Below are 27,948 nucleotides of genomic sequence, written 5' to 3' on the forward strand. Positions count from 1 at the left end.
TCACATCACATCCGACCGCTGTTTCCTCCTCTGCCGGCTCACTACGTATGAATCCACATATTTCTTATTATTTTGATTTCCTTCACCATTACTTCAAACAAGCAAACAGAAAAACGACTCTTCGATGTTGCAGAATAAAACAAAGCATAGACGTTGCAGATGACATATGGTGCAGTTCAAACAGAATTTGTTAAAATATGTTTTAAAAGAAGCTTAAATGTCAAAATTCTATACATGAATTAAGTAAGAAGACAATAATTCAACAGCAGAGCAACTCTGAGCCAAGCTAAAACATGTTTTGGCGAGAAGGTGTAAGCCTTCTGGCAAAATCAGGAACTAAAATCCAATTTTTTTATTAGGTTTTACCTCAGTGCTTTAAAAATGTCAGAATGTTAGCTGTGGAACTCTCAATTTTCCAGAACCATGTTGACCAATACTATTATCTATAACCAGTTAGAAACTGCTATGAATGATGTATGCTTGCCTTGAGCAAACAAAAGCTATTCTTTTCCTTCTCTATGTGTTAGCAAAATATATTTACATTTTTCCTGAGAATATTTTACAGAGAGCTGAAGATTTTGCCTCTCAGGCATTTTTTTCTCAGTTTAAATAATGGATCTATTCTCCTGATAATACACTTGGGGAATGATGTGATTTTCAGGATTTTTCCTACATTTGCATGAGCTGGTGTAGCACACCTAAAGCAACATGGTAATAGTAGTTGTACTTGTGTGAGTAGTAGTATTTGTTGGTGTAAAATATGAAGCATCTAAGGAGGTGAGTTGGTTTTCCTCTTTGGGTTGAGGCTCTTTATTTGGGAAAAATGATAGCCATGGCAATTTTTTGAGACAATAATAAAAAATCACAAAGTTAACTATCGCCTCTAAAACTTGATTATTAACACGTAATAGCTTATTTGCTAAGAAAAAATAACTTACTGGAAGTTAGCAGTGAGCAGTTACAATAAAACCAGAGTAGACTTCAGGAAGGTACTACTCTCAAGAAACATAAATAAATAAATAGTCATTTATACATTAGTTTTTTTAGTTTTTTTGTACAGATCAAACAAACTAATTATAATGTGTTAAAGGTCAAAAGTGTAATATTTAGGGGCAGAGATGTTTCTACAGTAGCCCAGAATGGACAAACCGAACGCTAAATCTAGAGGGTGAAGTGAGGGGTGTTCAGTTGGTTGCAATCTCCAACCTCACTGCTACAGTAGAAGCCATTAAATCCTGTTTCCAGTCGTATCAAACAGACAGATAAAAGTGATATCAATCTTCTCGTATACTTCTCCGCCAGAAAACAAGTACAACAAAGCTCAACATTTCTCAAAATGTCGAAATTTAAACTCTTTAAAGCAAATGAAGAACTATGAACTATGAAGAAAAGCTCAACAGTGTACTTTTTTAACAAGAATGCATTTGCTGCTGTTGTTGTATCTATCACAAAATGCAGCAGGCACGAAGCACAGATGGCAAATGTCAATTAAACAATGATTGTTTTTGTCCTAGTTTACAGAAAAAAGCTGAATGCTGCCACTGACAACTACGTTCTGTTTATTTGCAAACTGTCCTAACCACTGATAGCTCAGGTATCTTTTTAGTAACAGTTCACTCCACCTCATCTGTCTTTGAAAGTGTCTAGCAATACTCCCAGTGCACACACATTCAGCTGTTGTCATTCTTATTCTACACAAAGGACTTTCTTTGCAAAACATTTTATCCTTGAATTCATCACATCACAAAAATAGAACCTAATAATATATAAGTTGTGCATAGTTGGGGAAATCGGCTGAGAGAGGCAACCCACATCCACCACTGGCTTTTTAAAATTTTTGTAGAAGCTTGTCAGTACAGCCCCAAATTCATTTTGAATTGGAAGTCCGGGGAATAATAATAATTTGTTTCTGAATGTCATGAGAAATGTTCTTTTTGCCTTTACCTAAGGAAGACAAGTTTTATCGAGCAGATAATATCTGTTTCACGTATAGGTGATTTTCTCAGAGAGCCCTGTTAGAAATCAGCAGAGACACACATGACAAACAACCCCCCGAACTACTATAAAGAGAGGCATTTCTCAGAATGATTAAAGCAGGATGTTCAATGACTAATTCCTTTTGTCTGGTCTCACACAGCTTACGGTTCCAGATAAGATCGAGGGAAATATATCAAACCATTACTCAGCTCTTACAGTCTCCCATTGAAAGCAGCTACAAGGTGATTTTAACTGGCTGTAACACATTCTAAATTTAATACTGATGCCTCTTTATGACCTACATAAGGAAACAAGACCAGAAGCAAGAAGATATTTTTATTTATCTGAGTCGTTCATGCTTGTTCCCGGGTCCGATTCAGACAAAATGACTTATAGCACACACAAGAGCCTATGTTGGCATTTTTCAAGGCAAAGTTTTAGTGCAAGTATGAAAGCCATTTAAAAGGAAGCAGGCAGAGTTTAGAAAAATGCATGCGTTATTTTGTATATGGCCTGATCACCCATGAGAGATAAAAAAATATTTATTATACAGCTTTTGTCCACAGGAGCTGCCAAAAGCAAGACAAAATGAAAAGTCTTTGTAGTTGTTTCAGAGATTGGATACTTGGACACTAAAATATTAAATGTGGCTTTGTTCACCGGACTGAACCCTTCCTCCGTCTAACCTTTCCCCTCCACCTCCCTGCCTCTTCAGCCTGATCTCTCTATTCATCACTGTTTTCCTCTTCCTCTGATTCCTTGTCCTTTGCATTTATCTTCTCCAAACTATCTCCCTCCCATCCTTGTCCTCTCTGGAAAAATGTGTCCCTCATTTATCATCCACCTGCAAACTGATTATCCCAACAATGATCCTGTAGATATACTCCACACCTTTCTGGTACATAAAGACATCTGTTTTAGTGTGTTTTTTAAGCTCATGTTGCCTGTCTGTGTGAGACAGCCTCATTCATTTAGCACAGCACACGACTCTGAATTATGCGCCCGAGCAGTGGCTATGCATTACTGTGACTAAGCTACTGCCGAGCACACTTCCGGGCTACAATTGTGCCTTCACAATAAACAGCTCCTCAGCATTGACGTTGCATCACAGACACAGAACAGGCTTAGTCATACCCACAGCTCAGGGAGGCTGTTTGGGATAATATGGCTTACTTTGTAATTACAAAATGCTACGGCATGATTTCAAGGTAAATCACACGCTTCTTCCTGAGCACGCTGCTGCGGAATCTGCACTCGAGAAACACACAGCAATGCATGGAAATGAACCTGAATTGATTGGCTGTAGTCCTACCAAGGTGAGTACAAGATAAAAAAAAAAAAAAATTACATGCCATCTCAAATCTATATGGCCAAGAATGAACCAAATAAACCAGAACTAGCCCAAGTCAGGGCCAGATCCAGGCCACCAGAATAAAATGAACTGTGGCCCAGGTTTGGGCCAGTTGTGGCTTATGGAGTTCGCTCTTGGCTGACATCTGGCCATGCTATGGCATGCTTGTGGCTCAGATCCGTAGATGCTGTGGGCCAGATCTCAACAATTTTGCTATCTGAGTGTGATCACACTCATCAGCAGTGGTCAGAGCACTGTCAGCTAGCAAAGGTAACTTGTAGCTACAATACGCAGCAGTTACAGGTTGCTTTCAAGAAATGTAGATCTCAACAGCTGAGACAGAGCAGCCGGATGACATCACAGGGAAAACTGGAGGACAATTATTTTCCATGAAATAGAATCCAGTTGACTGGCTGACACAGAGACACCATTCAGCCTATTATAGCATTATTAGTCACAATAACATTAAAATATTTCCGAAGCTGTCATTTTAAGTGCAAAGATAAATACTGTTGCTTTAAATAAAGATCAAACCAAACAACAGCCACTGTGTACACTTGAAATAACCAGATATACTTACAACTATATTCAGTTGAAAGGAGAAAAGAAAGGAGGGCAGAGGCCAAACAAACCTTTAACAGGCTAACAACGTTATCATTCAGAGAATTGTGTCAGTTCTTTGTACGAGTCAACTATTTTGAATTGCATTCGACTTCTTCACATGTTTGTTCAAACAAAAAGATGCAAAAACAATGAGCCGAGGCAAAGACTATCATGCATCCAGTCAATCCGCGGTGATCTACGGAAAATACAACTGAGTGAGCTGTGTGCCAAAACAGACCTGATCTTATCTTGTCATCTTTCTTAGCGGCCCTTTCAGGTTTGCTTCAGTCTGACAGTAAAAGAATAATGAGCAAAGGGAAGACACTTAAAGCGTTATTATCAGCTGAGGGCTTCTTGGGAGAAATGCGAACAGCGGTGAAGATGTAGTAAGTGAGCCATGATCTGCATCCTGTGACTGTGTCCTCAGCAGGGGGACTCTGAGGCAGCGTCTTGGGGTGAGTGAAAACTGCTGAGGGAGAGAGAGAGTGAAGCGAAAGAGGGAAATAAGAGAGGAAGAGAGCGAGTGTGTGGGAGTTTATTGAGCAGCTAGAGAAGCTCCCTAAAGCGCAATCACCTAATTAGATTTCTATCTTGCGGTCCCCTTTCCTGACCCCCTTAAATCTCCTGCATCTCTGAAAAGCTAGAAGAGGAGACTTTCCCAAAAGTACACCCGGTATACACCAGAGGAGTCTGAAAGGTCAAGGTTGTGAGAGGGAGGCAGCTTTTTCGTTCACAGCAGAGATCAGCTTTGAGCAGCAATGAAATGAATAAATAAATTTAAAAAAACACAACTGAAGTATTAGTTTCATTTCTGTAGTCTGGAATGTTACACATTAAAACCTATCCATTACTTTTTATTTAAGACAATCTAAACTTAACCATCAGATCATTCTTTTCTAGAATTGTTTTTTTTTTTTTTTCTTAATCTTATGCCCCAAATCAGAAAATCCAATCTTTTGGTTTGCACCAACAGACTTTAATTTAGACTTCAGGAGTTTCCTCCTACAAAAGAGCCACTGAGACAGCAAACGGGCAGTGTCACACAACAGATATATATAAAAATAAAGCTGGAAACCGTGAATATTCAAGTCTCTCTAGTCTGTCGGTTTGTCTGATTCAACATTAACGTTTGAGAGACAAAAGGAAGCGGCATTTGGTGAGTAGAACAGATGACTCACTCCGTCTCCTACTCATGAAATGCTGTCTGGCAAAACTGTGTGTGTGTCTGGACTCTTTTCCCCGTCTGTGTTGGTTTGTTTCGTCTTTTACTCACTTCTGTTGTACGTCTAACGTGGGCCTGTGTGTGTTTGTTTTTAGTATCCTTTCTCTAAATGCATGAGGTGAGTAAGTGCTGCACTCACGTGTATGTGATGTGATGTGTGTTTCAGACAGGCTTAACATTTAGCTGTTGCAAAATCACTCTCCCAGGGGTTGGCGGTGCCGTGGCCAAACTGAGGTGATCTGTCGCAGTGACCCACTCAGCCAGCTGTGAGACGGCACGGCAGAGCTGACAGGCCTCCGTTACCCCGGGCCATACTTAGTATTTGGCTTTCCACCCAGCCTTTTTTCTGCACACATGGCACTATATGATATCTGTCCCTCTGCATTCAGTCAGATAAATACCACAAGGTGGGCGAGGAATGGGCTGGGAGGCGAAGATTGCGTTCACGTGTCAGTCAGCGAGGTGCAACAGATTTGGAAAATGAGCACATTAGGACATGGATACAGGATGGTAGAAATCAAGAGGGGATTTAAATCTTGTTAACTATAATCGCCAGTAACTCCACCAAGGCACAATAGTCCACCTTATCCGCATTGAATTGTACTCACTTATGGATATGAACCACCTAAAAACACCTGTTTTTTCATAAGGGTCCATGCATTATCCCTTGAGAAATTGAAGAAAATGTCGAAAAATGGTTGATCCCACTTTGTTAAAGAAAGTGAGAAAAAAATTCCTGGATTCATCCCTTTATCTGGGACCATTGCACCAAAAGTTAATGGGGTATATTCTGGGCTTTGGCCCAGATTGCACATACTATGTTGTGGGGAAATACATCTGTTTACACAGTCACATTGTGGGGACCCCCCATCCTTATGGGGACAAAACACATGATGTAAATCATTAAATTTAAGGGTGAAGATTAGGCTTAAGGTTAGGATAAGGTTAGGTTTAGGTTAAAGTCGTGTAAGTGTTCCTGTTAGAAAAGTTGGGTAAGTCTTCAGAAAATTAATGAATGTAAGTTTACTTATGTCCCCAAAAGTGATGAAGACTTGACTGTGTGTGTGTGTGTGTGTGTGTGCGTGTGTGTGTGTGTGTGTGTGTTTGTGGTGCAAACAGGCAGTTTCAGAGAGTCTCAGGCCCAAGGCGAAAACCAGTAGGATACTCTCTTTGCCTTGCTTTTGCTATTAAGCATGAACTCTAATTCCAAAGACATGAAACACATCCTCAAAGAAGCAAGATCAAAACTGCACTTAAAAAGAGGTGTATAGAAATATATTTTCTGTGGAGACAAACCTGTAACTGATGCACTGAAAATGGATTAAGAATGCATTTATTTTTGGCATGGATGTGCACATGTGTTCTACATGATAGTACGATGGAAGTGTGAATCCAATCTCTATTTGCCGTGAGGCTTTCTCCCTTCTCAGTCTGTCTTCCAGTAAACTATTCTGCTTTCTCGCATCTTTGAACAGCTGACTTCATAAAACCTCTCGAAGGCCCCTTGAATAAAAGGTAAGATGCTATTTAACACTTTGTGTCATGGCCCTGGCTTGAACTGTGTCTCAAAGCAAAAGCTGCTTAGGCAGTGACGCCTGTTTTTTACATTTTTTTTTTTTTTTAACCACTCATCACAACCCTTCCTCCTCTCTCCACATGCATTCTCCCTCTAAACACAAACAAAATGGAGTGTGTTGCCAACCCTCAAATGGGATCAAACCCAACCGCAGTTAAAAGGCTTAGGTTAATCTGATTTTCTCTGTGGTTCCACCGAAAGCTAGACCTGAGCCAGGGAGCTGACACTCCATGAACAAGACTGGGTGATAACACTTCACACAACAGGAGACAATGGAACGCTCCTCATTAGCTTTGTAAACCGGGGGTTGATCTGGAATATTAAAAGTGTGACAGTGAAGGATGTGTGTGTACAGCGTGTGTGGGTGTGTGCATGCGTGTCTTTATTTCATTGTCGCATACATCTGTGCAGCGGCAGGCACATGTGATTATGTTAATTATAATTTGTGGTAAACAAATAGCGAGCAGGTTCAGCTGGGGTGGACTGACAGATGAATGGATGTATTGAGGGTTATGTGGGGAGAGGTCCCTTGTCCCCAGATGGGAGGCGAGTCCCCACAACGTCGCTGCAAAAACAACACAATCTACGCATGGGTCATGTCAGTAAATAATAACAAAACTCTCTCAAACAAAACAAAACACTCCCACCACCAACAGAAAAAAACACATACAGTATGGCATATGCCGCGTTGTTCCACTGACAGCTTGATTGAACGACTTAGGTATAAAACAAATGACTGTTTACTTATAATTAGCCATCAAGTCCTGCTATCAATCAAGTGATACTCATAATGCCTCACGAGTGGGTTTTAGCTGATTTACAATGGCGACATAGAACTAAAGACCACTCTTCTGTGAAAACTTTTGAATCACAAGCCAGGCAAGTTGATTCATTTGAAAAATAACAGGTGCTGTGTTTGCCCTAATTAATTCTTCCAGTGTAGCAGGCCTGTAAAGAGGGTGAAACAGGCCAGCCACTGAACAAAGCAACAATAACCCTTTTCTAACTTTGGATTTCCTTTTTCACAAAAGGCCACAAAGTGCATGTTCTCTGGCTCTAGAGGCATATGCATAAAGGAAAGGAGGGCGCCTCTCTAGTGTCTGAGGTCTAATCCAGGTGAAAGAAAAATGGATTTAATAATGCCTATTTCAAAGAGCTGTTGCACTGTCCACGTTTCAAAAACTGATGAACAACATTCTGGGGAGCTGAAACAAAATTGAAGATAATTTTACACGCAAACATTTGTCGGATGATGTTTATATCTCTGGGCTCCTCCTTTGGCAGCTTATTTTACTGAATAAATAAGTTCATCCTGGGAAGCACTAGACATCAAAGTGCTCCAACATATCAGGCAACAGTCCTCTGCTTCACTAGGACTGTCCAATTTTGACATCTGAATTGATTTTACGAGAACACCAGAATTGATATTAAGAGAACACCGTAGAACATTTTAGAAAAGGCTGGAAAGCTTGTTCGAATCATAATTTATCATGCTATAGAAAGCTTCTGCAGAAGTTTTATTTTTTATCTTTGACAGTAAAATTGTCAGTTCCAAGCAGAAACCAATTTTCAGTTGTTCTTTGACCGTTATTAGTTAGAACATTTGAGTGTTATACAGGCAGACACCCGTACAAGACTCACAACATTGACAATAATTTGCTGAAATCAATATTTGTGAAATATTCATTGGGGCTTTCTTACAATGTGCCAAGAAATTAGTTTTATCCTCTGCATTATCCTGATTTGAGTTTGAAATGCACCATTAATTTTTTTTTTTTTTTTTTTTTTTTTTTTCACAGCAGACTGTAATTTAAGTCTGAAGATTACACAGACCACTTTATGTGGAGCACTGAAATATATTGTTGGTTATAATCAAATAGCTTGTGCTAAGACAATGTAACCCTCTTATATGAATGAATAAAGAAGGAATATGCACAAAAAGATAATGAATCAGGCTGTTAGCTGAGAATGAAAAACATGCAACTGATGTATACCGTCACTCCTGCAATTACTGTACTGTCATATGAGATCACTTATACCCAGATGCCATCTTGTCTGGACATGTAACTCATAAATCATTGACAATTATTACATTTTTGGCATTTCTTTTTTAACCAGCACCGCTTTTCTAGCCTTCACAGCAGTAGTGGCCTGGGAAAAACACAGAAAAATTGCATGTGTTGTTAATCACTCAAGTGGCGCAACTACGATGCTACTTTGAGTCGGACACACAGACAGACGAAAGACGAGACAAGAGACAGCAGATGGAGAATATAGACAACCAACAAGGAGCTTTTAATCAAGAATGGACATGTCCATTCTTCCCACAGGCTGTTTAAAATCACGATGACTCATACCTGAGACAGTGGCGATTATTAAAAGCGGCAATGTTATGCACCACTACTAGACCAAGCACAGAGCGTATTTTGAGGAAATATTCCCACTCAAATCCTAACAGAGGGCACAGTGAATAAAACATTCTCGATGGCAATGAATCTGAATTGTAACGCAATAGCAAAAATTATGATCCTCTGGACCTGTGCTCGAGTAAATTCTCTGTAACTCTCTGCCGGGGGTTGGGGTGGGTGTTTTTGAGGTGTCTCCCCTGTCAAATACTTGCAAATTGCCTACTGGCAATACATGTATTCATGTGATCTTGATCATAAACAATAGCGTAGCGTGGCAAAATGAAACCTTTTTCAAGATTTTTGCATGTGTATGCGCTTGCAAGTGTGACCCTGGTCTAATTTCCAGGGTGTAACACTGACATTTTGTCACATCCCTGTGTGTCTCATACAACACAGACAACTGGACCTACAGTGCATGTAACAACCTTCTTATGTGCTCAATTGCTAGCTTGAATATCTGATGTGGCCAAGCTGCTCTAATCAGAAAGTTGCCCAACAACTGAACAACCTCTCAAGAGACCAAAGTTTTAGAGGAGGGCAGTGCACCGGTACCTTTAATTTTCTCAGAGTACTATTTTGTTGGTTCAGCCTTGTTTATCCTGTTATTACCTAACCCGTTATTGGTCACCCTTCAATGGAGAAGTATATCTATGAAAAATGATTAATGCATTAGCCCGTTGATTTACTCATTCATTTCTCTCTCAGAGTTGGAAGGCCAACAATTGAAAGGCTCGGTGCGTGCCATTAATCAGAAAAAAAAAACACAGCAAATCCCTGGACTCAAAATATTTTTTTTCACACTACTCACTCCATTTTTCAAAGGTAAAGATGTAGTGCCCAACAACAACTAGTGGAAACCTGTTTTTATATTATTCTGAAAATAACATGGAGGAGAAAATTGTTTCCCCCATGCCCCCCAGTGGTTACCCCTGAGGCTGAAAATGAGCGCTGGAAAGCCTTTGACCCAAGACTAACACATTTTCATTCAATCTCGGCAGCCAACCCCGAGAGAGCTTCTCAAAAATAACAAAAAAAGACACTCTATAGAGAGAAGACAAAAACTGAGATACAATCGATCGAAAAGATAGAAGAGACGTTGTCATTTGTTGGTGATGGATAGACTGATAGATAGATGGATAAATGGATAGATAGATAGAAATAGCAAAGCTGATGCAAAATATGTACCTCCAAATCCCTTTCTTCGGTACATAATCACGGTGTGAAGTATTTCACTGCATTTCACTCTAATGAGAGCAATAATAAAACCTTTTCTTTCACAATGCTGGGAGCCAGCAATGATCTTTTTGCTGGAAGACTAATCATCTCTGTGTGATTAGGAGCTGAAGGTTAATGTGGGCTCACGCAGATGGGAGAGGGAGCGAGGTGGGAGTGAGGGAGATCAGACCAGACAATGTTCTAGAAAGGCACAGGCGTGCGGCGTTGCAGAGGCACAGGGGGGCTATAAGTGGTTAAGAGTCTGTGGATCAAGGGGAGGAGAGGCCTGAGCCTCATTACACATGTAAATGCAGCTTCCAGCATGGAGGCCCCACTTTAAAGCCCTGCTTTTTTAATTATTCCTTTGCTCTGCACATGATAATTGGGTCTAACTCGGCCCAGGGCCTGTTGACTATGTAAAAAGAATAAAACACCCTAATGACTAAAAGGCCATTTTTAATGGTGATCAGGAGAAAAACCTGGCCTCCTGTTGGACTGGAAATAACCATGGTATTGCCTTTTGTCTTGATTTCTTAGACTCCCACTGTTTGATTGGGGCTGGGTAATGATGCACATAAAAAACATCCAAGAGTTTAATTTTGTCACCTGTTTAACATTAAGGAATTTATGTTAATCTAAGCTGACTTCTGTATCACTTTCTGTGATAAGACATGGTTAAACAAGCAAAAGAAGCACTGCTTTTCTCTGGGTGTATCTTTAGTAACAATGAAAATAATCAATGATTGATGTCTTTCATGAGGAGTTTGGCATGCAGAAAACTTTTTGGCAGGCAGAATGGTTGTACAATCTGTGTATCCGTTCAAATGTGAATTCCCTAAATCTTTTCTAGTTGGTTTGAACAACCACATTGCTGACAAAAACAGAAATCCAATATTGGAAGCCGTGAAATATGGATCCTACTGACTTTATATCTGCATCCAGCAAAATAAACAGAAAGAAAAATATTCTTTCGAAAACAGTTTGTTGTTTTCTGACCCTCCTTTGTCTTTGCCCAAAAGCTGAGTTATAAATTGCCCTCTGTATGTGAGTGTCAGATAGATATAATTGTTCAATCGAAAACTATCTCAACCAGAAGTACGGACATAATCAGGCAGTTACAGAAAGACAAGACATCATCTAAACTCAAGACTCACTTGTTGACTTTTTCTGGGGCAGTTGAACATGTTCTGGTCTTCAGCGAATGGAACTTGCCAAGGTGTCAAGGAGATGTCAGGAGAGATATACGACCACATGCAATCACGTGATGGCACCTGAGCAACTTCGATTTTCTAAATAAGAAGGTGTTCCCATGGTCAAAGATGAATCTCCACTCTCAAGGTAGACCGTGATTGTGATATAGCCTTCTGCTTTTTGGCACTGGCACAGATATCACAATGTTAACTTTACTCCTGACATTTTATCTTCAAACTCAATTTCATTGTTTCTTTTGTTCAACATTTGCTTTTATTCTTCTTTGCTTTTAAATACATTCTGTGTATTATTGTAGAATATTTAGATTAGAGCTGCAACAATTCAAGTCAATGCAGTCAATTAAATGATAAGTCAATCAAAAGAAGATTGATTGCCCACTACTTTGATAATCGATGAACTGTTTTGGTTATTTTTTCCGAGAAAAACTATCAAACATAGGTGTTTCAACTTCGTAAATGTAAGGATTGCAGTTTTTTTTATATCAAAACAGAGAATCCTTGATCAAAACAAGCAATTTGTAGACTTCAGTTTTGGCTTTGTGAAACTGCGATAAGCATTGATCACAGTTTTTGACATTTTATATAAAAAATGATTTTGATCAATTTATCGTGACAGTAATTGTTAAAATAATCAATCATGAAAATAACTGTTAGTTGCAGCTCTAAATGTAACTAATAATATGTGAAATACATCACATATCATAATAGTTGTATGGCTTTCATGGTCTATCATGGTGCATGTAACACTTGGGAAAGTTAATGCTGATTTCTAAATCAAGAGTAATGCAGGTGGAAGGAAGATACGACACATTCAACAGCATTCGTTTTCTATAAAAACCTTCTAGGGTTATTATAAAAAGTGAGTGATGTGTGAGGCAGAAAAAGCTACCAATTTAAAGACACATTGGAGACCATGCTGCTATCTGCGACTTACTGATTAGGTCTAAATCAAATTAGCTCACAGAACAAAGGCTACTGTTTCTTAGACTCAGACATCTTCATTAACGTTGATCCACATAGTTCCACACTTCTGTCTGACATAATTCTCAGTGAAGGTGGGAGTTAGAATCGAGAACTTTGTCTTTGCTTCTGTTCTGCATGTTTGAGTGACTCACTTAAGATAACAACATAGCTTTTTGGTATAGAGATCAGTGAAAGTAGTGTATTAATATTTTATTTTACAACTGTAGTATTCATTATTTTTCAGTTTTTCTTCTAATTATACTTCATGTAATCTGTGAATTGATTTGAATGAAGCAATGCTTTTGTGTTAATTGTTTTTAATGTGTGACTTGCTTGTTTCAATATACAGTATGTACTTCTTCCTACAGTATTTTTGCGACGGATGGCTACAATGCAGGACAAAATCATTGACGTTCTAATAAAGCATCCACAGCTGAGCGCTCTTCAGCTCACGTCACATCAATGATTAGCTTCCGGTTTTGTACAGTACACTAATAAATGTGTTGTGCTCAACATTGTGTGGGCCATGTGCTGTTTTCAGTGCTGCCTTTCTGCATTATCCACAGGTAATATGTTTCTTTGTGGCATTGTAAAAGCAACATTATGTAACTTTTTTTCCCTTTAAATAACAGCTTCAAAATCATTTTGATGGCACAGTGTCTTTATAATAGGGTGAATGCTGTCTCTGACTCAGCCACCCCACCCCCCTATCACTTGCAACATCAGTGAGAGGGTAGGATCACAGCGTTACATACATGTTTACTTCAAGATACAAGTTTTCAGCACATAACATTGTTAGGACATATATATGTTTTGTTTGTAGTAAGCGCCTACATTATGTCTGACAAATTGTTTTTTAGACCTGGATTTGTATTTACAACAGTGGTGTTGCACTTAGAAACTGTGGGGGGCGCCAAATCACTCACAATGCCAATTTTTTACATAATATTGCTTTAAAAATCTTTTTTTCTTATGATATTAATGCAGTGTTAGTGCTTTGGTACACTGTTACCCGACTCCTTCCTTCATTACCATCAACACAGATGAAATGGAGGATAAATCTGGAATGCTAAAGCAACATTAGTGGACTCCAATGTTAGGGACTATTGCTCTCTGCTAGCGGAGCGGAGAGAGTTGAGGCACTTGAGAACATTCATGAAGTCACATCCTTTGGAATGTCACTGAAAATCCTTAGTCCAGCAGCATTAAACAAAACCGTCCACAGGCAACCGAGAAAAACGGTGAAGATTTCATTCCTCACGTCACATTACAATTGGCTCAGATATGGCCAATAAAAAAGGGATAAATACACGTAAATTGCCACAAATTGTTACATGGATCCCCTTTAATAAATGTACAGATTAGGAACTTACCTTCCCTGGTTCGGCATCTTCACATATAGAGGCTTCGTATGGTGTGGCCAGCTCAGGGGGATTGTCATTTACATCCAGAATCCGGATACTCACTGCTGAGTGAGACTCCATGGTGTGATTATCTGTAGAAGAGGCAGAAAAGACAACACACATAATTAATAGTGTAAATAGACCCAACAACAACACAGTAAGTGGCTGACAGTGTGAAACAAATCACACTGAGTAAACTGGTTGGGTAAAGCAGACATAATACCAGTGCCTGGCAACTGAATGACTGAGGTTCCGATCCTGTTTGGAGTGCTTCTCAAGTAACAGGCTGTCTACACCAGAGGCGTTTCAGTCATAGTCGTCCATCTTGTGCTCATCCGACTGCACAGATATGCATTTACTTTAATCAATACAGCTGTCTGCACAGACTTCAAAACAAGTCGCTTTTCACTTGTACTTCACTGCAACTCAAGGTGTATTTTTACCTTTCAGTTTTCTTCACTTATATGGATAACTACGGGGATTGTGTTTCGGGCTGAACACAAAAGTCCTTTGGGAGAACAGATCCAGAGTAGATGTTGACAGAGGACTGCAGATGCTGCTGACATGCTCATGTTGCCATACGAGCTGTGGACATGGGTTAATGGGCAAGATCACAAATGCTCTTCCTGTCAGGCATGAGGACGAGTGAGACAAGACACAGAGACTCAGATGGATGCAATTTTCCACGAAGAAGCAGACGGTATTGTGGGTAAGTACTGAAGAGTTTTAATCTAATGCCTCCACAAATTGCACCCATTACCTGAATAACACTTTCTTGCACCGTTGAGTGACATGAAAATGGTACCAAAGATTCCATTTTTGTCTCTAGGTCCTCACTACGTGATAATGACACTATAGTATTTAGCACTCGCAGTTTAATAGTGTGAGTGCAAGAGGTACACATCAGCACAATGATAATGACAAATAAATGCTTTTGACAAAATTGCAAATGTAGTGCTGTAATTTTTATTTCTCATGCCATTTTCTACTGCATAAATCTCAAGTAATAACACCACAATGCACTCTCAAGACATTTTTCTTAATGGGCCACAATGTAAACGTGGGAGTGGAGGAGATTATGTAATTAGTACAATCAAAACCCACTTCAAATTAGTCCGACTTCTCGTTGAATCTTAATTCCCATTCTTAATCATATGATAATGTGTGATAGAGTTAGCATTTCGCTCTGAAACACTATGTACAGTACATAAGGGTGCTAGGGGCACTTAGGGTTTGTGTGTCTGTATGTGTGTGTGTGTAAGAGAGAGAGAGGAGAGTGTGAGAAAGACGTAGAAAAAGCTTGAGAGACGGCGTCATCTGTGTGTTAAATGAACGATCTGGTAGCTCTAAGTGTTGGTCCAGATGTCCTGGTTAATTACTGTACATAGCTTATGACTAAAACAGTGCACAGCTGTCACCACCCAGTTCATGCACCCTACAGACAGTGTTACACCATGCAACTACTGACAATAACCCACTGGTGAGAAAAAAAAAACATGCAAATCACTGCAGTACAAAGAGCTCCACTGGATGAATTTCAATTGCTATAATTATGTAAAAATAGCAGAGAATTAAGTGCAATTAAGTGAACTCACTCTTAAGAATGAGTATATTCACATTACTGAGGCATGTATATGGAAAAATAAATTAACACCGTTAAGCGATCGAGGGTAGCGTTTGCAGTTTTAATGAGAAGTTAGTTATTAATATAATAGTAGTAGTAACCTTCGGAAGTTTGAGCTAAATGCTCAAACAGCAGGTTAATAAGAGTTCTCGTGCAAAAAACGACTTGAGTGTTCTTTGTTGTATCACAGGGGTAGGGATAGATTTGGGAAACTACAACTACCTAGCTATGTTAAGGGGAAATCTTAAGGTCAAGGTTAAGGTTAGAGAAAGATCACCTTCATAGTTAAAGCTGTGGTATGTATTAAGATAACTTTTTTGTTTCCACGTGTGGAAATTCTAATCCACAAAAACAGAAAATCACATGATGAGTGTACATCATTCACATGTGGAAATATAAATGTGTGTGAGAGTTTTCATTCACATGTGAAACGTCTCACGTGCGAAAAACGTCCAGCTCATATGTGGCATTATTTCATTTTTCCATGTTAAAATTGAGGTTCATATGTGTAAAAGCCAATCACATGTAATTGTGAAAAAATGTGGATTCCACATGTGAAATTTCACTGTGATTTCATATGGCATGTTTTGTTTCCACATGTGAAAAAAAGCTTTTCACATATGAATGTATGTAATTCACATGTTGAAATTTTGTGAACATGAAAAAATCCAATCATCTGCACCAAAACGTCCAAATTAAGTGTGACATTATTTTCTTTTCACATCTCAAAACTATAGTTCACAAGTTAAAATAGACAATCATTATTCTGATTTAAAAAAAATCGACAAACTGATACTTTTTTTTATTAATGATGAATGTTTTTGTTTCTGTTTTTGCCACTTGGTCTAATGGCCCTGGAGACTACAGACTGAGGTCCTTAGAAAGACCTTCACCTTCTCTCTACAGACTCAGTCATTTATTCATAAGGACATTGGGTCACAGCAGCCACTTCTCCTCTAATTTGTGTCTTCACAGCTATTTTAAAATTATTGTTCCATAAAAAAGATATTAAGGCTTAAAGAGTGACATATTTGGAGGCGTGTTTGCTTTAAATGATAAATCTGCCCCACACTCAGCCATGGTAATTGCTTCTTTCTTGCCCCATCTCAGCTCCACCCAGTTTCCTCTTTGTTGCCCATATTGGATTTTATGGATTTTTCCAGCAACTTGTCACAAGATGATGTCAAGGGTAAACTTCGGGCGCACAAATAAAAAGTAAACTTTTCAAAGGTACAATGTCGGGACAGATGACAGAAATTGACAGCTAGCATACAGGTGAGCCATAAGCCGGATAGAAGAAAAAGACAAGGTTTACCAAAGACAGTCAGTCAGGGAAACTGATAGTCAACAGACTTTTGCAGACAAATTCTCCAGCTCTCTATCTCAGCACACAGTTCTGCCCGACAGTGGCACAGCTGCTAATGAGAATGCTGGTCTCAACTAATAGCATAATCCTCACATCAATGCCGGATTTTAATTGACTGCTTTTTGCCAGAGCAGCAAGAACATAAACGCACAGAGAGCTCCACCAGTGCTAGATATCTCCTCTCTTCTTCTTCTTTTTACTCTGTCTAATTTCGTCTTCACATTATGCCGCTGTCCCTGCTGTGTCAGAATGAAAACCAGCAATCATCAGATGTTACACATTTTACATTTCAATTCCCAGAATTGAAAACAGATGAAACAATGTGAGAAATGCCCCGCCTCTACCCACCCCAAACTCCCTCCGTGGGGAAAAAGAGTTATTCAGTGAGACAGGTTCATTCATCTGGACCAAGTGGCGCTGTTCTAAATCTGTCTGCAGATAGGGAAGAAGAATAAAAGGATTTCAACAGATTATTGGCATGCTCTGCATCTGTGCGGCACTCACCAGCTGTTGCGAATCTTTCAGAACAACTGCATAGTAGATCTCCCAGGCACTGAATTATACTGACATAACTTCAGGGAAGACAGATAGAGGATGTAAGAGTGTGTGTGCAAGTCTTTGCATACATGTGCGTGCCTGCATGAGCGCATGTGGGTGTGTGACAGGAGTGTCATGCTCCTTGCAACCAAATGGTTCATCTTCTTCGCTGGAGGAAACAGTTTGGTTTAAAATGTCACTTTTGTCAGGAGTGGAAAATGTGGATAAAAACTCTTCTGGTCTCGTCACTTAGCCAGAGGCCTGGACATGTAGGCACGTATGCTGCAGAGTATTACGGCCATTTTTCGCCAGTTGCATAGTTCCAATATTACACAGTAGTTCAACCAAAACCTCGCTAATACAGCTTAAGTTATTGTGTGTTAGAACTAACAGCTGTAAATGCCCACAACAAAACATTTCCAGGCCCTCTGAACATCCTACATAATTGAAAATATCCAATAAAATTGTCAAATCTTCCGGCACAAACGCGCCCAAAGGAAAAATAAAGATTCCACAATTACATCACATCAAAGACAAACGCTATCAGGTGCTAATTCCCATTTGCAATGACGGACATTCATTTCCATTACAATATTCAGCCAACAAAGAAGGAAAATAATTTAATTTTACCACCATCAAGATTAAACAGGTTTCGCATTTGGGGAATAAGCCTTATACACAAAGGAGAAAACATGCTTCTAAATGCATTGGTTTTCTTCTCTGTGCTGTGGCGGCGCCTGCTTTTCATTCATTTCCATGACAAATAATAAAAAAAAACATTTCTAGGATAAAGTGAAGGCAAACAACAAACTCGTTAAACCCATAACATCAACAAATAAACAAAATCCCTATAAGCCTTTCCATCTAAACACCGACTGAGCACAAACAACTTGGTTTCAATTCCACCCATGTTCACGTGAAGCGTTATACACGATGCAGCATCAGAGAAACAGCTTGCGGCATGAGACATGATCAGCGTAAAAAAACTATGAAAAATACTACACATGCTAGTCGATGCCTTATAAATATCAGAAAGCATACGATTGTATGAAAACAGAACTTTAACTTTGTTATCAAATATTTTAGCAAGTTTTGACCATTCTGGCAGAAAGACTTCCTCCTTCTCTTTGTATCAATCAATAATGAGCGAGGAGCCTTTTTGTTGGCTGATGTCAAGACACATGTCACAATGTAACACAAGATTGCCTTGTCAATGACATTCTTGTTGAACTGGATAATGACGCTTCCTTTTGTGAGTTTGAAAACGGAGAAATGAATGGTGATCATAGTGTCTCTGCCAACACACCTCTGCTGGTGACAGAAAACTTGAATAGGCTCCATCATTCAATCGATGTGTTACTTTTTTGGTCTCGGCAATGACGTGCGGCAATCTGAGTTCAGAAAATTCTCAACACACTTTCCTGTGAAGATTTTTCACATCCCTCTCTAAACATATGCTGTTTTATGTTCCTGCTGGTGGTGGATTTATCTGCAAAATAACACAACGTTAGCTCCTTAAAAATGTTTCTCATTCTTTGTCGCCAAGGTTACTGGTATTAATGGATATAATTTGAATCAATAACCTGTCCAACCTTAATGAAACCGGCTGTACACACACAGACACACACAGAATATGATGATATGGTGAATTCCTTCATATTATCTGCATTTGAAGATAGGTCAGACACACTGACCCTTCTATGCCACTTTTTTATTTGCACTGGAATCTCTGGAATCTTTATTATAGACAGAATATTACTGACCATTGACAAGACATTTTATCGTAACATCACGTTATTACTGGTGAGTCATTTCACTTCATTTCAAGGAGTTTTGAACTGGTCATGAACAGGTTTCAATGTAATACTGATGCCTTGTCTGAGACTACACGAGTCTGACTCACGGGATGCAGACTGTGGGTATAAGTCTGCCACTGGCTGCCTACAACCACAACAACCACCTGTTAGTTCATAACCTACATGCTGAAAATGTGAGCTCCAAATGTGCAAAACAAGTTTCTACGACACTATTTTGTCACTGCATTCTGGATTTAGCACCGCCGAAGACGACTGTTATTGGTTTGCATAAATACAAACAAGCCAGAGCGGTTTCGTCACCCTATAACAGAATGAACACTGATGCAGCCAGACCAAGTGGTACGGTACAGGAGTAAAACAAAGGTTGCTTTACGGATCTTCGTCATATTAGTTGTTAATCTTACATAGCCACAAACAGATACGTTATCTCATCACAATGCATCCTTCAAAAAGCTGCGTTTGAAAAAGAGAAATAGTATTAATTAGAATGGCAGTCAGTAGAACACATGTGCCCAACGGTTCCCTTTAATTCAGTCAAGCCGCATCCAATCAAATCAAACTCAATAGCCCTGTATCACTCTAAATTTTAAACAACCCACAACTGCTCAACCATAATCTAAGATCACCAGATCTAGGATCCACATCAAATAAAACTCACTCATAGCATTCTTCCCTGAGAAATTCCACTAAGAAATTCCTTCATCTGTCCTTTTATTCAGATCTGCACCAAAAGTTAAGAGTGTATTCTGGGCAGAGACCCATCTTCAATCCAAGTTTTGTGGGAATTTGTTTGGTATTGTTTGTGTCATCCTGTTGAAAAACCAACCGACAAACAGACACGTCTGAAAACATTCACATCCTTGTTAAAAATATGTTGCATCTTCCTTTTACTGGCTAAGAAAACAACATTTTTTTTAGCCAGATCAAAATCGTTAGACTCAAGGCAGTGGTGCTCATTCTACTTTTGTCCACAGGGGCTGCCAGAATAAACAACAAATGTAAGTGCTCTTTTAAGCCAATAGCAATCCCCTTGACCGGTCACTGAAGGTCTGAGTTTGCAACTGCAATCACAAAGTTTTATAACAGTTAAATAAGTAATGGTAATCAATGCAATGATGTGATTATGAACATGCTGCACTCCAGTAGTGGATGCATCAAGTCTCTGTGTTTCATCAACATTCACTGAGTGGGGTTTAAATCATCAGAAGACAGATGATGAGGCAACCAAACAAAAAGGTCCACTTCATATTCATCCAAGTGAAGACCACTCTTCTCTGAAGCACATCAACACACAACAACCCTGATTGACCATTCATCTCTACAATATTGTGAGAGTAATACAATGCAAGTGAGCAACTCTGTGGCCTCGAATGCCAGAAATGTCCCCACAAGCACTCGGTATACTATGCACGACCACTATTTGATGAATTAATTATGTCAGCCTACCAAAAGAAGGAAAACAAAACACGCTGTTTGAGTATTCAGGTTCTCTTCCTCCTCCTCCGCAACTACACTGGCAGTGAGGACATGTGAGCGATTATGTAACAGGACAGACCAGCAACCCACATCAGCCGGGTCACAACCTCTGCTCCCTGATTACACATTATTATGTCTCCCCACAGATGGGAGTTTCACTACAATAGCTCAAACTACATTCATTCAAACAGAGGCACTTTAAACCCTATGTTGTGCACTTTCTTGCCAAATTTCCTCTTATTTTGACTCTCAGTTTAATGTGAACCACTTATTGTGCTCCGTAAACAGGTCTTGCTTTCCGTTACACTGCTCTTTAGATCCGTTTTTTCCTTCGCATTCTCCGACTTTGATTGAATAGAGACACTTATCTCCCCTCACAATGTGTGTTATTCATTTGGAGTCAGAGAGAAAAATGTTCTAACGCCATAACAATCAAACAAGGTGCATGTTTGCCAGACAGCGAGTGAGAAAAAGTTATGCTGCAGAAAATGTCTCTTCACTGCAACAGTGCAAGAGATAAAGACTTTCCAGCTACTTCGGTATCTTTTCGCCCTCAGGGTGATGCTCCTTTTTTTTCCACCAACCTGTCTGGGTAAAAAAAGCAGTTCTGCAAGGTGATATCATACTTGCTATCAGTTCTCGAAAATTATATGTCACTCTAACTTACCCTGATACGTTTCTATGGAGAAGACTGTCAGGAAGTACGCCGGCTAGTGACAGTGCAGTTAAATGCTCCTCCTGTACTCAGGGGGTTCTGTGTTTTCTGGAAAGTAGACAAGTACTACGCAGATGAGAGGTTGTTTCCTCCTTCACACTGACAATGTCTGCAGAGGAGATGCTCAGGGTTGCTATTTTTAATTGGATGATTTCGAAGACATGCCGTGTGTGCATGTGTGTGTATTTGCGTTTGATTAGTGGGGTGGGCTCGTAGCTGCACTTGAACTAAAACATCTTTTCTTAGCACAGACACATGTGCGGTTATTGACATTTAGTGTGTGTTGCAATTTTGTAGCCAGGGTTAATCTCAGGGCACAGACTCGGAGCATGTCAGAAAAGCTGTTGTCACTTGTCCAATACTGATACGGAGGCAATACAAGAGTTCAGAGGTCAGAAATGGACTGGGAGAATAATTAAGGGGTGAGCCACAAAACTCTAGCTTTAACAATGTCCTCAGACAAGTTGACCTTGTGGCTTTCCGGGCCTTAATGAGGAGAGGGACCCAACAAAAAAAAAAGAACAAAATCATTATAGAGAAAATAAAGTCCTTTCTTAAAATACTCTAGCTAGCTGATTCACAAGTCCTTACCCCCTCTCTCTTCCCATCTCTCATGTGGCCTTTTTTTTATTTTCTTTCTGTCTCTCTCTTTTTTTTCTTACTCCATCTCCTGTCTGAGCGTCTACAGCTCTCAGGACTCCCTGAGCTAACAGGCGATAAAGAAACATTCTGGATGGGAATTCTGATGGCGTTGACCACTGACTCCGTCTGTCCGGATGTTTCTTTGGAAGGCAATGTGAGAGGCTTTATCTATCAAGTGCAGGCATGTGTTTATGTCTGATATCGGAGGGGTTAGGGCCGCTTAAATGTTCAATTAACATTAAAATGTGCCTATGACATAATGCCAAGCACAAAGAGGCAGAGCACAAAAGCGCCCAAATTGCTCTGGGAATTACAGCTCGAAAAAAAAAAAAAAAAGACTCCAGTCTAATTTTGTCAGAATGTTTGTGTTGGGTGAGACTGCTTACTATTCAGTTTAGGCTGTATTGATTATTGGAGTAATGACAGTCTGAGGCTATATGAGAGTGGAACAAGTATGAAGACATTTTCAAAATCAGCTTTGTTTATGTGCATTGTTCTCCTCCTCCTTCCTGTGTGCAATGGCGGATACCAGTTAGATGCAGAATGCAATCTCCTCTGCTTTCACCGCAATCCCAAAATCACTTCATCTGTATAAGATTGAAAAAAGTGGGGAACACCAGGCCTCCTCCTTCCTTCCTCAAGTTTACTTCTAATGGTATAGTAATAACTTCCCAGCTCCCCCAAGTTATTACATTCTTCATTTTCTTTGCAATGACAAAAGGACCCAATGAGATGAAAAAAAAAAAAAAAAAAATAGAAGCCCTTCCTTCATTTTCAGTGATACGTTTGTCAGCTCGAAGGCAAGCGATAAAACGATGACTGTATTTTCATCCTGGTATCAGAAAGATGACATTGATGACTACAGTGGAGTGTGATGTCCTTCATAGGTTGGCAGAACATATGAAAACAAGCTGTACAGCTGTTTTGCTCGTGAAGCAGAACGATATACAAATATACAGTAAATATATTTTTGAATCAACTGTGAAGAAGAACGTAGCCCGGCCACCAAATTTCAAAATAAAAGACATGTCATAGGTATCCTATTAACATTACATTACAATATTATATGGAACTCAGATGAGCCTTAACCTAACCAGACCTTAAGCACTGAACCAAGAGAAACAAAGAGTTCTTTCAAGGATTAATCCAAGGACACGGACTCGATTTCTAGCTGTTTTTGTGGTGACAGAACAATTTACGGCAAAACACAATCTTCCCCTGACCCTAACAATGTTAGGGTCAGGGGAAGATTGAAGGGGAAGAATGTTTTTTGTGCCTAAACCCAACCAGACCATTGAAAATTCAACTTAAAGAAACACAGAGTTGCTTTAACATATCCCTGGTTTGCAGGGTGTACATTGCCAACAATTATTCCGCCAATTGGTTTAAAGCTGCTATCAATCCCAAATTGACTGACAGGTCCAACAAGTGCTAGGACAACACTCACATGTAAACAAAGAACTAGGTTTTCTAATGACATAAAGGTTTACATTACTCATGTTTGTTAACAAATGTATGGTCAAATATGACCAGTAAGGTTGTAGTAATATTGAAACTGAGACTGAAGCTCAATCCAAATGTCCACGGTCTCGAGTCGAGGTCCCGTCTTCCAGAATCACCACCACAAAAAAAAAAACACTTAAGATGTTAAGACATACATAAAATGCTTATTATGTCTTCCAAAGGTTTATGTAAAACTACATTATAAAACTAACTGTCATGCAGATACCGCATATACAGTAATATGAATACTGTATATTTAATCAACTTAGAGTTACTGGTATTGTTACGTATCCCATGACACTGGTCTCTTGTTCTCAGATGATGAATTTTGTTTGCAGCAAACCCTGACATCCATTTAAGTGCTGTTCTACCACCGTGCATTACTTTCCTTGTCTTTCTCAAAGCTAAAAGCCACAACACTCTGCTGCTGAGAATGTGCCAAAAGCTTTGGTAGCTAATGACGCACAGCCGTGTGAGGTTGTCTGTCACCCCTTATCACCCCTGGTGGGAGTCGGCAAATGTTGGACAGCTAATTCAACTTGTACAGTCTCCATCACTGGCAGGCACTGTGTGCACACAAAGCCAAGTTTAACTTTCTTGTTTTCAAAACTGGGCAGTGAATTGTTCAAACAAATACAAGTGCTCTCCTTAAGAGCAGCTTCAGTTGCCCCTCAGCTACATTTTGTCATTGCTTGGTTTTCGGGTGATATGAGGAGGAGTACAGTAATAAGATTCATTTTGATTACTTGTTTGTTTGTACTGGTGTTATCTTGATGGTGCATTTTTTAAAGGCTTTGTTTTGACTATGTTAAGATCCACAAGTCTCGCATGGGGTGAAAAAAAGCCTTTTTCACTTTGGCTCAGATTGTACTTGGTGGAGTTAATTGTACATACTGAAAAAGTCACTAGAGTATAATAAACACCATACATTTCCCAGCAGTATGAAGATGCAAACATCCTATGTGTGATACGCTCAATTTGAAATGAAAAGCAATGTACCTGCTTCGACAGCTTTTACAGTGATATTGTGCCAGCCAGCAGTCTCTCGGTCCAGAATCTTGCCCAGTGTGATGGCACCCGAATCGGGATCGATATGGAAGATCATCTCCTGGTCTGTGGTCCGATCGATGGAAAACCTGGAACAACGGATTAAAAAGGAGACATAAATGTTGAGAAAAAGAAGCAGTAAGCGAGAGGAAGGAAGAAAGTCAATAATTACACAGAAATGTACATTTTGAAGTAATTTAATTAAGGTCTTTGTATTTTTTTTCTTAGAACTTAACAAGGACGTGGAGAGTTGGCTCTGGGCGCCAATAAATAATACCAATTTATACAGAAGGGACAACAGTTAAAGCAATTATATTTGAAAGGTATTTACAGTACTGGAGGCTTGTCACAGGGTCCTGTGACCCTAATAGCACTGTGTCCCTGCAACTGCACGCGGCCATATAGTCAGCTTTTCTCTGCCTATTCAGAGTAAGAAAATAAACATTAAATTTTCATTGTGCACTCTAGAAAAACCACAAATGCATCTCTCCTTCTTCGGGGTACTTGGTGCTCTGAGAAGATTGGTGAGTCAACAAAAACTCGCTGAAAGGTTTCTTTGTTCTTAGTTCCTCACACACACACACACACACACACACACACACACACACACACACACACACACGCATGCATACACTTTCTCAAGCCCACATAAACCATGATACAGTACCATGGGCATTACAAGCTCTTAAGGCCTCTCTGACAAACATCAACCAGCAGGTCTCATGAGAATGATCGTCACATGTTGTGGATATAAAACGTAATGTCAAGAGACCCATATGTTAAACTGATGTGGTATAGAGAACAGAATAAAGTCAGCTTCTGATCACAGGTCGATTTATTAAATAGTGTGGGGGTAGAACTGCATTTGCATTAAATTCAGTTAAAGGGTAACACGTGTGAAGTGTGTTACCAGGTCACTGGGGGTACTACCGCATATGTTAAAAAAGCTATATAAAGCTTTTTGTGGCTCCAGAGGAAGCTGCATGCAATCGGATAAATTGCCTCCAGTGATGTCACTCAGAGGCTACATTGCATTGTGGGTAATGTAGGTACTAGGCTTTTAACACGGTTGGACTCATTAAGGACAGTTTAAAAAACAAATGATCAAAATCAGTACAGCCTTTTCTATCCAGCACATTCTTCTTCCTTTTCACAGCCTGGCACCTACATTACCCACAATGCAACTTAGCACAACTGGAGTCAATTAATTAGATGGCATCCAGCGTCCTCTGGAGCCACAAAAGGCTTCATTCTGCTTTATTTACATATACCTGTTAACACACTTTAATGAGTAAAATTGGTGGAGTTAGCCTTTAAACTCGCCGGACATCAATAAATTAAACTGATTCTGACTTGAGCAGGATCACCAATTCCTCTATTCTTTTTTTCCGTCATGGTGTAACTAGATTTGGATAGAATGAGATTTTCCCTGTTGGAAATAAACTCTTGCATCTGAAACGACACCATGGCAGCCAACCGATCAGTGTTTAAGATACTGAACTGACGTTGCGCCCTTCCACACAATCACACAGCCTACTGTACATGTGTATGCATTCACGTATCCGTCAGTGTAATACTCTGTTACATCTCACATCAATATGCATCATGTAGGATGGTGATTAGATCCGACTGGGTTACATTAACACCTGCCATTGACTTTTGTCTCCAGCGTAAACATGAAAAATATACTTCTCTCTCTGCTCTACCGAATCTCAAACTGTGCTGCACAATGCCTCGTTGTATTTCTTTCTTTTTTTTTCATAATTGGATTCAGATGACAGATATGACAGCACGACAGACAAAACAAATAGATAAATAAATAAAACCTCTTGTTTTTGTACACATTTGCTTCCCCACATGATTACTATTCAAAAGGAGACAAAAACTGAACCTTTGGTTTCCAGTGCATGTCAGTTTTCACGGGATGCGAGTAAGGGGGCATCAGCACCATGTTTTTAGACTAAAAAAAAATCCCTGTCCTCATAAACACTGATTCACGCTCCATCAGAGTAAAAAAAAACCTTTTTTTTCTAACACAATCTGTCTGCATCACAAAACACAAACTTGGCTGCTGCACACACAGTTTTTGGAATGCCTATCATGTTGGCAAAACAGCATTCGTGCCCTTTAAACTAGACTATAATTGTTTAAGCTCATTTGTTTTGTATCTTAGAGCATCTTTTGACAAGCTGTCTTCCAGTTGTTTGATCACCTGCTTGAATCCTCGTGTGTTGGACATTCTTTGTTAACATGAGGCATGGTACCCTTTGCAGTTTGTTTTTACTGCTCCATAACTATTCACTCATCAATAAATCATCTTGCTGATCAAAACCACAGCAGATGCATACTTTGCTCTAATACAACACCACTCAGGGTGCTTGATTATCCAGAGTTCAGTGTGTGTTTCCCAGTGCCAGAGGCCATCGGCTCGCTAACTCTGCCCAGTAGGTGGCTCCATGCCAACCCCTCTCCCTCCCTTTCACTTACGCATTCACTTACTCAAACACGTGCACACACACGACCACACACACTCATTTATGCTTGCACACGTATCACACACTTTCAGCTCCAGGCTGCCAAGACACTGGTGAACGACAGCCCTGCCATTGTGTTGCACTTTATTACACCTGGAACTCTGGGCCTCATGCATTTTTAATCGAGGTAATTTGCACAGGCGCTGCGTGGGTCGGTGTGTACTCTGTCAGTGAGACTGTCTTAGCCCTTATCTACATTCTCCTCTAACACTGCGATTGCTCTTCTGAGGACATATAAACTTGAGACCTTGGTACAGAAGATTACCAGATGATATTGTTTTTATCACACACAGTGATCGGAGAGAAAAGAAGAGGTGTTCAGCACAGCGTCGTCCATTGTGCGAGCCACACCGTTCACCGTTTGCTCGGGCTTTCACTCCATCTTCGAGAGGAATTGTTTAAAAAAGATTTTGCTCTTAAGCTACCTATGTATCTACTTGTGGCAAGTGAGTTATAGTACATCAAAGTTACATTTTTCATGGGAGAAATTCTGTGCTCACAAAAATGTATACAGTGGTAAAGTCTTGTGGAATGGCTGCCCGTGTTGCAGTGCTGCAGTGTCCCGTCCAAGCCACATAAAAATGACTCACTCAGTCATGCAAAACTTTGCTTTAAAATCCTGTTATTCATACTTAGCAGTAACCTTTCCACAGCGATGTTTTATTGCCAATGTTTTGGTTGATATAGTTTTTATCAGGCTGTTGCAAAAAGCAGTTGTGTTCATCCAGTATCTAAGTACTACTTTAATCGTATCTCTA

The 27,948-nt window shown here is 39.7% G+C and overlaps 1 protein-coding gene across 1 annotated transcript in view; it reads right to left on the reverse strand.

Annotated features, from left to right (window-relative positions):
- The window catches only part of LOC140998205 (cadherin-22), a 79,314-nt gene that overhangs the window by 12,113 nt on the left and 39,253 nt on the right, over positions 1-27,948 (reverse strand). The window contains exons 7-8 of the mRNA XM_073468403.1: positions 24,609-24,745; positions 13,900-14,021 (exon numbers count right to left, since the gene is read on the reverse strand). Of these exons, the coding sequence (XP_073324504.1) occupies positions 13,900-14,021; positions 24,609-24,745 (259 nt within the window). The remainder of the gene's footprint in view (positions 1-13,899; positions 14,022-24,608; positions 24,746-27,948) is intronic.

This window comes from Pagrus major, chromosome 6 (genome assembly GCF_040436345.1).
Source record: "Pagrus major chromosome 6, Pma_NU_1.0".
In the NCBI taxonomy this organism is placed as follows: domain Eukaryota; kingdom Metazoa; phylum Chordata; class Actinopteri; order Spariformes; family Sparidae; genus Pagrus; species Pagrus major.